The sequence below is a fragment of the Nicotiana tomentosiformis genome, chromosome 1 (genome assembly GCF_000390325.3).
Source record: "Nicotiana tomentosiformis chromosome 1, ASM39032v3, whole genome shotgun sequence".
NCBI lineage: Eukaryota > Viridiplantae > Streptophyta > Magnoliopsida > Solanales > Solanaceae > Nicotiana > Nicotiana tomentosiformis.
In genome coordinates this window covers 84,821,969-84,833,282 of record NC_090812.1, presented here as the reverse complement: position 1 = coordinate 84,833,282, position 11,314 = coordinate 84,821,969, and the positions used below count along the sequence as shown (strand labels likewise).

General features: G+C 45.3%; 1 protein-coding gene across 1 annotated transcript; it reads left to right on the top strand.

Moving 5' to 3' along the window:
* Positions 1–443: 443 nt before the first annotated feature.
* Positions 444–5,124, top strand: LOC104089842 (probable serine/threonine-protein kinase PIX13). The gene is made up of 6 exons (XM_009594842.4): positions 444–738; positions 953–1,284; positions 3,534–3,669; positions 3,786–3,928; positions 4,198–4,321; positions 4,456–5,124. Exons 1-6 carry the CDS (start codon positions 672–674, stop codon positions 4,902–4,904), a joined length of 1,251 nt encoding a protein of 416 aa, XP_009593137.1. The 5' UTR covers positions 444–671; the 3' UTR covers positions 4,905–5,124.
* Positions 5,125–11,314: the final 6,190 nt, after the last annotated feature.

Sequence of the window (11,314 nt, the reverse complement as noted above, 5' to 3'; positions counted from 1 at the left end):
TGCCTCGATTCCGGTTCCTTGCCTTTACGTTTCTTGCCCCGTTCACTTCATCAGAAACCGAGGCGTTCCACGGGCTCGGTTTTACCCGTATGCACCGGTCTTTAACTTGAACTGTTAATAAAATTTAAAAGTTTTTTAAAGAATAGAAATTATATTTAGATAATATATATAGTGTCACAAAAAGTAAAGGATGCAGTGTGATATTTTGTTGTTTATAATTGAAACTTTTAAATCCGTTATTGGATACGTAAATAGAAAAAGGATGGTATAAGTTGTGGAAAAATGATTTTAAGAACAGACAAAGGGATATGTATGAGCTGGAAAACGGAAGAAGACCAAGTCATACAATTTGGTATTGAAATTTACAACAATCAACCCAGAGTGTGATTGAATAGAAAAAAAAAGAAAGCCTTATAGTAGTATTAATTTGAGTCAAGTCAAACAAGCTTCGGAAGCAAACAAACAAGGCTGATCAGGAGACAGCTGAAGAAGAAGAAAAAGAAAAGCTGCAAACAGATCTCCTCTCTCTTTTTGGCTGACCTCCTTTGTATTCTTATGCCTTCTCTGCTTTGGGTGTCTTATTTCTTGGGATTCTACTTCGATTGAGATACTTTTGGACCTACACAGCACTCATTAGTAACAAGAAATTCTGGACCCAGAGAGAGAGAGGGATGGGAATTTGTTTCAGTAATGCGTCTGATAATCAGAGCCCATGTACCACTGGCCATTTCAGTTCAGGTATCCTTTCTCTTTTACCCCCCTTAATTAGAATCTGATGCCCTCACTTATTCAGAGATTTCAAGAATTCGTTTCTATCACTTCTTTCTGGGTATCGGCTTCTATTGATTTCGCTTTTATGTATTCATTTTTTCTTCTCTTAAAGTGCTTATCTATCCAAAAACTATTACCTGGTTGATTAATGTGTGTCGGTTTTTATTTATTGAAATTGCAGCAAGCATATCACAGACGACCAGCAACACGACATCCTCAACTGTGAGCAACGTCTCCGGGAATAGCCAATTCTCAGCAGCCAGTGGATCAGTCGATGAGGTTTATCCGAATGGGCAAATATTACCCCACTCCAGTTTACGGATGTTTTCTTTTACCGAACTCAAGGCCGCCACCAGAAATTTTAGAAATGATACGGTGCTGGGAGAAGGTGGTTTTGGGAAAGTTTACAAGGGTTGGCTTGATGAGAGGGCTTCTGCCAAGAGTGGTAGCGGCACTGTAATTGCTGTTAAGAAATTGAATTCTGAAAGCTTACAAGGGTTGGAAGAGTGGCAGGTCATTCCTCTCTTCTAAACATGGACCTATTTCTAGTTTATACCAGCAGCTAGCTTGCTTCGTTTAGTGTAGCTGCAATTGCTCTCTTCTTTATTCTCTGCATGAGCATATGGGTCAATTTACAAAGAAGCACTTAGTAACTCATTTCTGGGTAATATTGGTTGGCTGGAGGTTTTTAACGTTCCATTGACTTGAACTTCTTTGATTACTTTTAGTGGGAAAGATTAAATTAAGATTTAAGATATTATTTATGCTGTTTAATGCACGTCGTTTGCTCTAAACTTTAGCAAAAACATATTCCTCGAATGTCTGGCACCTTATTGTCGTTCTCCAGAAATAGAACAGTGACCAATATGATTATGCTAACATTGAGTTGGATGGATGGTCTAGGATCTTTGTTTGCAGTCTTCGTTTTGTAGTGCAGAATTTGTGTTTACATGATTTCATAAAGCACCTTTCCACTTGCTCATTCATCAAGCTTAGTGAGTCATCACTTTTGGACGCAGGCAACCCTCTACCATCTATCCAATTGCATTCCATTGTCTCGCCTTTTTGCTTTTTTAATTCTTGTATAATCCTGTTTTACCATCTATCCAATTGCATTCCATTATCCAATCTCAGACTATTTTCTTGTGATGATGGGGTTACATCAGGGTTCAGCTCTTAGCCCATTTTTATTTGCCCTGGCGATGGACGTGCTGACGCGCCACATTCAGGGGGAGGTGTCATGGTGTATGTTATGTGCAGATGACATAGTGCTAATCGATGAAACGCGCTGCGGGGTTAACGATCGGCTGGAGCTGTGGAAGCAGACCATGGAGTCTAAAGGTTTTAAGTTGAGTAGGACAAAACTGAATACTTGGAGTGCAAGTTCAGTGTGGGGACGCAGGAAACAAAAGTGGAGGTGAAGATTGATACACAAGTCATCCCCAAGAGAGATAGTTTCAAATATCTTGGGTCTGTTATTCAGGGGAATGGGGAGATTGACGAGGGTGTTACGCATCGTGTTGGAGCGGGGTGGATGAAACGGAGGCTTGCGTCTGGTGTGATAGGAATGTGCCACCAAGTCTTGAGAGCAAGTTCTACAAAGTGGTAGTTAGGCCGACTATGTTGTATGGAGCCAAGTGTTGGCCAGTCAAGAAATCTCATGTCCAGAAGTTGAAAGTAGCAGAGATGAGGATGTTGAGATGGATATGTGGGCATACCAGGAAGGACCGGGTTAGGAATGAAGTTATTAGGGACAAGGAGGGTGTGGCCCCTGTGGAAGACAAGTTACGGGAATCGAGGCTGAGATGGTTCAGGCATGTGAAGAGGAAAGACATCGATTCCCCAGTAAGGAGATACGAGAGGTTGACCATAGCGGGTCAGAGAAGAGGTAGAAGGAGGCCTAGGAAGTACTGGGGAGAGGTGATTAGGCAGGACATGGCTCTACTCTACTTCAGCTTACCAAGGACATGACCCTCGATAGGGAGGTGTGGAGGTCGAGAATTAGGGTTGTGGGTTGACAGGTAGTCAAGAGTCTCTTCTAGTCGTTTTACTGGGGAGAGGTGATTAGGCAGGACATGGCTCTACTTCAGCTTACCAAGGACATGACCCTCGATAGGGAGGTGTGGAGGTCGAGGATTAGGGTTGTGGGTTGACAGGTAGTCAAGAGTCTCTTCTAGTCGTTTTAGTAGTATTAGTACTAGTCTTGTATTCTCCTATTCCGAGTTCCTTGCTGATTAGACGATATGGCATTAATGCCGGTAGTTTTCGCACTTCTCTTATAGCTTCGTATTCCTAGTTTCTCTGCTATTACTTGATGTGCTATTTGTTTCTTTTATCTTATTTCCTTGCCATTGTTAATGTTGGTTTATTGTGTCCTTTTCACTGTTCTTGAGCCGAGGGTCTATTGGAAACAACCTCTCTTCCTTCGTAAGGTAGGGGTAACGTCTGCGTACACACTACCCTTCCCAAACCCCACGTGTAGGAATGCACTGGGTTTGTTGTTGTTGTTCCTATTTTACTGAAACTTGTGATATTATGTCTTCTAATTTAGTAGATTGGTTAACATCTTTGGGCACATGTTTTGCTTTCTCCTGATTAACTCTAGTTGTTCATTGACTAGACTAGGAACTATAGGCTTTTATTCTAAATATTTAAAAGTGAAAAATTAATCCATTGCTCAGAGACAGTGAGTTTTTATTGCTGGTATCTGCTAAAAAATTTTCCAAGGTTCTCTGTGAATCTCATTTCATTTGTTTATGCAGTCTGAGGTGAATTTTCTTGGAAGACTTTCTCATCCTAACCTGGTCAAACTCTTGGGATACTGCTGGGAAGATAAAGAGCTATTGCTTGTCTATGAGTTTATGCAAAAGGGCAGCTTGGAGAACCATCTCTTTGGAAGTAAGAGATGAGCTATATCTTCTCAATAATATATACGCTATTCTAGATTAACGCAGTGAGGAATGTGTCTACTTCATTCTCTACCTAAACATATTTGTTCTCTTTGGTCTGCTTAGGGGGCTCTGCGGCTCAGCCACTTCCATGGAACGTAAGGCTTAAAATTGTGATTGGCGCAGCCCGAGGCTTGGCCTTCCTACATGCATCGGAGAAGCAAGTCATTTACAGAGACTTCAAGGCTTCAAATATATTACTTGATGGCGTATGTTCCCTTTTCTTCTCCCTCAGAATATTGTCATATAGTGGATTAACGCATGTAATATAGAGATTCAAAATTGACGCCAGTTGATTATTTCATTCAGCACAAATCCTCTTCTTCTGAGCATCTTTCTGGTTTACACGCTGTTTTGCCTAAAGTTTGGAGCTCTTCATCACAAAGTGACAAAACCTGACTAGCTGTGAACATTAGGGAGAAAAGGTTGTTATTAATAAAAATGTTTCATGACATTTTTTAATTCCTTTTGGTTTCAGTCTTACAATGCGAAGATATCAGATTTTGGCTTGGCAAAACTAGGTCCTTCGGCTAGTCAATCACATGTGACTACACGGGTCATGGGAACGCATGGTTATGCTGCTCCTGAGTATGTTGCAACAGGTAAACTTTCTGTTGGGCTTCTGTAGTTGGAAATTCAACTTTTCTGGAATCACATCTAGTTCTTACAGGCTCAAAAACATAGAGTCAAATCCAAATAAATATATGTTCATACTTCTATTGTCATTTTTCGACAGGACACTTATACGTAAAGAGCGATGTCTATGGTTTTGGTGTTGTTTTAGTGGAAATGCTAACAGGTCTACGGGCACTAGACACAAACCGTCCAAGCCACCAGCATAATCTGGTTGAATGGATTAAGCCACATTTATCTGATAGAAGGAAGTTGAAGGACAAGATGGATTCACGGCTGGAAGGGAAATATCCATCCAGAGCTGCAGTACAAATAGCACAACTGGCACTGTCATGTCTTGGACCTGAACCTAAAACCAGACCATCAATGAAAGAAGTAGTGGAGAAACTGGAACAGATTGAAGCTGTCAATGAAAGACCCAAGGAGCCTAGAGTAAGTTCCAGACATCAGACTGCTTATAGATATGGTCAGCAACCTTTGCACCATCGTTCTCCACTTCATCCAAGGCACGATGTAAATCGAGCCTATCCACTCCCAAGAAGAGCATACTGAATATGATACTTTCTATTTATACAACAATTTGAAGAAGTTATGATAACTTAGTTGTCCAAGTAGAAACATTTTCTTCTTCTTCTTTTGTCGCCTGGCTTCTTCAAAGCCATTGTATGTCTAGTTGGTCTATAGTCTGAGCTTGTGAGGTGAAGTGGTAAGGCTCTGTATGGTGTTGGGTTGTAATTGTTTTAGTGATATGTAAAGAGGTCGTTATTTTGTACATTGAAGGAGATTCAGATTTCGAGTCAGTAACTTGTTACTGTCTTATGTTATGGATGTCATTGAATAGAGAGGTGGTGGCTAATGGCTATCAGAACTTAAAAACTGGAAGCAGATAATTACGCCTGCACATAGGACTGATACATCTATAATTTTATTTTGATATTGATTCTAAAATAAGAATGGTATTCCATATGATTATCTTCGTTATTCTTGGAGGGAAGTGAACTTTGAGTAATTAGAGTCGTTATCAAAAACTACGACCTTCCATCAAACAAACTATAACTGATTTAATGAGCCATTCGCAGTTTCACAGTCTGAATTTGTTCATACTTACTGTTACGCGGCGCCTTCCTGAAGTTCCTTGGAAGGGCGACGTAAGGCTAGGCAACCGATGTCAGTACGGTTGCTGTCCGCCAACTGAGGTCCCCTCCGTACGCTAGACTAGATTGTCAGTGCCGTACGGGAAAACCAATGTCATGAGCAATTGAAAGAGAGCAGAAAAGAGAATTGAGAATGAAAGAAAGCTTGATTGCATTGAATGAAAGCTATTACAGAAAAACAAGACGGTGTCGGGGGGAGAGACACCAGTACAGAGAATTGTTTGCTTGCTTGAAAGTTTTGATTGCTTGGTCCCCCTTAATAATGCTTAAAAAAATAAACCAAAGTTACATGACTAGACCTATGAAAGCTGGAAAATCACACTTAAAGAAAATGCAGCAAAACTACTCTATATTTACAATGAAAAGGACTTAGTCTTCTACAAAGCAGAAACAAGTCTGTTGGCAGCAACTTTGTCTTTAGCATCAGGGTCCGCGCGCGCGGCATTGTCTACGTGCACGGCGCTGCTGGCATCTGCCTGTGGCTGGGCGCTGGCGATGGCTATCGGTGGGGCGACAGAGGCACTTGCGCGCTTGTCACTTGGAGCTGCCGAGACCACGGGACCGACCGTGGCGACGGGTGTTGGGAAGCTGGCCAGGACGCCACGGGGCGTGTCCAAGGGGTCATGGGGCATGGTTGGAAAGCCGCCCATGATATTCTCCCCCACCTAAGTTGGCGACGTCCTCGGCGCCTTCCTTGCAAGGTAATCATCAATCAGGCTCTTGTAGGCTTTGAGGTTTGTTCCCCTCTCCCAAGTATTCTCCTCTGCATCACATCCCTGCCATTTCACCAAGAACTCCTGGTGATCTTTTCTTGAGGCGTGAATCACTCGATCATCAAGAATAGCTTCAGCACGCCTTTTTCCGGTTGAATTGGGGCCTCGAATACTTGGTATTGTGAGTTGGCTTCGTGAAGGATCCTCCACATCTTCCCGAAAAGGTTTCAGGAGACTGACATGGAAAACAGGATGGATTTTCCACCAAGCTGGGGTATCCACCCGGTATGCAACTTTCCCAATGCGCCTTTCAATGGACAAGGGTCCAATATATTTTTGCAATAGGCGAGGGTCATGGACCCCTGCAAACAAGTACCGCTTTGGGATTTTGACCATCACTTTGTCTCCCACCTGGTATTCCACAAAGCGGCGATTCTGATCAGCATGCCTCTTCATCCGCTTTTGGGCTTTGACAAGATAGCTCCGCACTATCTCCAAATTTTGCTTCCATTCTTTTGAGAAGCTGGCAGCCCGAGGAGATTTTGACATGTTTGGTGCGTTCACTGTGTGTGGGAGTAGCGGTTGCTGTCCGGTAACAATTTCAAAAGCGCTTTTGTTGGTACTTGAGCTCTTTTGTGAATTGAAACACAGTTGAGCAGCATCCAGAAGCTTCACCCAGTTCTTTTGCGATCCGGTCACAAAGTGCCGGAGATATTCCTCTAGCATGCCATTGAATCGCTCCGTCTGGCCATCAGATTGTGGATGAAAACTTGAGCTATGACTCAATTTTGACCCGAGACACTTAAAGAGTTGGGTCCAAAAATTGCTAGTGAAGCGTGAGTCGTGATCACTAACAATGTCTTTGGGTAGGCCCCAATATTTGACGACCTGAGAGAAGAATAGTCGAGTTGTATCTTCTGCTGATATATATTGTGGGGCTGCTATAAAGGTAGCATACTTGGAAAACCGATCCACCACAACCAAGATAGTTGTGAGATCTCCGACCTTGGGCAATCCGGTGATGAAGTCCAGGGAAACGCTTTCCCAAGGTCTTTTTGGGACAGCTAGTGGTTCCAAGAGCCCTGCCTGTGTCAAGCGGTCTGACTTATCCTTCTGGCATACTAGACAAGTCTTCACATACTGAGCGACGTCGTCGACCATTTGAGGCCAATAATATGCACGGCGAAGCAATGCCATGGTGCGTTCCTCGCAGGGATGACCGGCCCACAGAGTATCGTGGCATTCCGCTAGAAGAGCCCGTCGCAGATCTCCTCCTTTAGGAACATAAAGTCGGTTCCCTTTCACCTTCAGGAAACCATCTTCGGTGTAGAACTGGCGAGTCTTGCCCTGTCCTACCAAATCAACCAAATACTGTGCAGCGGGATCCTTGATGAGTAGATCTTGTATCTGGTCTTTTATAGTGGTGGTTACTTCGCTTCCCTTTAGGGCGGCGAGTACACACACCGATGCTAGATCAGCTCTCCGACTGAGTGCATCAGCAACATGATTGGTCTTCCCACTTCGGTGCTCCAGGTTGAAGTGAAATTCCGCTAGAAGTTCCTGCCACCTAGCCTGTCGACCATTCAGCTTTGGCTGGGTCATGAAATGGCTAACGGCGGTGTTGTCTGTCTTGACACGAATGAGGCTCCCAGTAGATAATGCCTCCAAAGGTGTAAGCAATGAACGACAGCCAATAATTCTTTCTCATGGGCGGCATAGCGCCGCTCTGCATCCTTCAGCTTCCGGCTCTCGTATGCTACGGGATGCCCTTCTTGTAGCAATACTCCACCAAGTGCATAGTCAGAGGCATCCGTTTGCACTTCGAATGGTTTGGCCAAGTCAGGGAGGGCCAAGACTGGGCTACTAGACATAGCCATTTTCAATGCGTCGAAGGCCTCTGCCCGCTTGGGGCCCCAATCCCAAGGTGTGACCTTCTTGACGAGTTCTGTCAGCGGCACTGCAATGAGGGAGTAACTTTTCACAAAATGCCGATAGAAGTTGCATAGGCCAAGGAACGACCTCAAGGCGTGGATATCCTTAGGAGGCGGCCATTCTGTGATGGCCTGAATCTTTTGCTGGTCCATCTTGATCCGCCCTTCCTCGATGATATGTCCGAGGAAGTCAATTTGTTTCTGAGCAAAGGAGCACTTGGATAGCTTTGCATATAATTCGTGCTCCCGCAATCGGGCTAGGACCTTCCGCAAATGCTCCAGGTGTTCTTCTAGTGTCTGGCTATATACCACAATGTCATCCAAATAAACCACGATGAATTCATCAATGTATTCTCGGAAGACCTGGTTCATCAAGGTGCAAAATGTGGCTGGTGCGTTAGTCAAGCCAAAGGGCATAACCAGGAAGTCGTACGACCCATATCTTGTCACACAGGTCGTCTTGTGCTCATCACCCTCTGCAATCCGAACTTGCCAATAACCTGTCCTCAGGTCTATTTTGGTGAATACCGTCGCACCACCCAGTCTATCAAACAAGTCTGCCATTAGCGAAATAGGGTACTTGTTTTTCACGGTGATTTTGTTTAGAGCCCGGTAATCCACGCAAAGTCGTTAACTACCATCATGTTTCTTTTGGAATAGCACAGGGGACCCGTATGGGGACTTGGAGGGCACGATGATCCCTGTGTCTAGCATTTCCGTCAATTGTCTCTGAAGCTCGGTGAGTTCGGGTTGTGACATTCTGTACGGCACCCGGGCAGGTGGCTTCGCACCCGGCACCAACTCTATCTCATAGTCCACAGTTCGCCTAGGCGGAAGACGCTTTGGCATGTCTTGTGGCATGATGTCTTCAAATTCCAGAAGCAACTCCTTCACGGGTGCAGGAATGGGACCCGAGGAGCGTTCTATATCTTCCATGCAGAGGGTAGCCAGGAACGTGGGTTCATGTCTTTTTACCCCCTTCTTCAACTGCAAGGCCGAGATGTTCTCGGCGGCCATCTTCATGGGAATGGACGGAATAATGCAGGGCTTAGCTCCGTTTTCTCCCATCATCAGTAGCAAGTCTGCATACGATGCGGGCATGGTATTGGTCTGTCTCAGGAATTCCAACCCCACTATCAACTCGAAGTCACCTATAATCACCACGCGCAGGTTGAACTTTCCTTCATAAGGGCCAAGTTTCACCGGTACTTCTTTGGCTATTCCACCCACTGGCTGAGGTGGTGAGTTGATAGCCTTGACACGACCTTTCCCCTTTCATACAACTAGGCCAAGGCGCTCCACCTGAGTCGAGGCTAAGTAATTGTGGGTAGCACCCGTGTCTATCATCACCCGAATGGGCTTGCCATTTACCTTCATATCAACGAACATTAAGGTCCTTTCTTGATGAGGAGGAGTCCTTTCGTTCGCCTTCTTTTTCCCTTTCTTGGCGATTGGACAGGGGTCCTTCTTCTTACGGATACCAGCACTGGTTCTCGCTAGGGGCTCAGAAAAAGAGCCAACAATGGCATTGAATGCACCAACTGGTTTGGTCTGGTCCGCATCATCGGCATCGTCATCGGACCCATCCTCAAAAGCTTGATGAGCGTTCATCTGTGCATGCGGGCATTCATTGTTCTAATGTGGTCCGCCGTAATGACGGCATCCTGAGGGGGGTTTCCTCCCCCGATCATTGTTGTTAGATGCAGCACTAGTACTGCTTGAAGAGGGAGCCTTAGATTTGGGTGCACTCCGGTCTCCACTTCTGCTAGGGCCACCAGTGTTCGGCTGGCCTCCTTTGTATCCTCCTTGGACAGGCTGTTGAAGCCTGTCCTTCTGGGCTTCCACTTGATAATCCCCAAGGCACTCTGCTGCTTGGATTGCCTTAGGTAACGTGTCTACCCTTTGTCTTTGCAACTCCATGCGGGCATAAGGTTTCAACCCTTCCAGGAAGGTGAATAGTTTGTCTTTGTCCCCCATGTCGCGGATGTTCAGCATGAGCGCAGAGAATTCCCGCACGTAATCCCGCACTGATTTGGTCTGGCGGAGCTCCCGTAGCTTTCTCCTAGCATTGTACTCAACATTTTCGGGGAAGAACTGCAGGCGTATGGCTGCCTTCAGTTCTGCCCATGTCTCGAGGGCATCTTCACCAGCCTTGATGACTTCGTATTTCACCCGCCACCAGAATTTTGGCATCACCCTGAAGATACATGGCAGCAGTTGCTACCTTCTTAGCTTCTTCTAGGCCCCCCACGGTATCGAAGTATTGTTCGATGTCAAAGATGAAGTTTTTCACTTCTTTGGCATTCCGAGCTCCACTGTATGGCTTTGGCTCAGGAATTTTCAGTTTTTGGGCCACATGGGCGAGGTTCACAATACCCCCGATTTGGTTTCCACCTCCTCGAAGCATGCCTTGTAAAGCAGCATTGACAACGTTGAGCTGGCCTGTCAAGTTGTCTATAGTTTGTTGCATGGCAGTCACCCTGTATGCCTCTTGTGCCCTGTTGGCTAAATCCTCGGCGCGCTCCTGTTCGAGGACCTCAAATTTACCAAAAATTTCGGCTGCCTCTGTGGCTGCCGTTTGCCGGTCTCCTTCAGAGTCGCGACTGATGTTTTCTATGTCAACTTCGGCCTGGATCAGTCTGCGGTCCAGGTCGTCCAACCTTTGCACTAGGCTGGTCTTTAGGTCAGGCACCATTTCCACGATGGGCCGTAAGGCGTCAACCGTTCCCTCAAGGGTCGCGATGCGATCCCCATAATTCACCATGGTCAGAAATGGTAGTAATTGCAATGTAATCCCTCGTCCGATGTCGAGCCTAGGCTCTGATACCAACTGTTACGCGGCGCCTTCCTGAAGTTCCTTGGAAGGGCGATGTAAGGCTAAGCAACCGATGTCAGTACGGTTGCTGTCCGCCAACTGAGGTCCCCTCCGTACGCTAGACTAGATTGTCAGTGCCGTACGGGAAAACCAATGTCATGAGCAATTGAAAGAGAGCAGAAAAGAGAATTGAGAATGAAAGAAAGCTTGATTGCATTGAATGAAAGCTATTACAGAAAAACAAGACGGTGTCGGGGGGGAGAGACACCAGTACAGACAAGTACAGAGAATTGTTTGCTTGCTTGAAAGTTTTGATTGCTTGGTCCCCCTTAATAATGCTTAAAAAAAA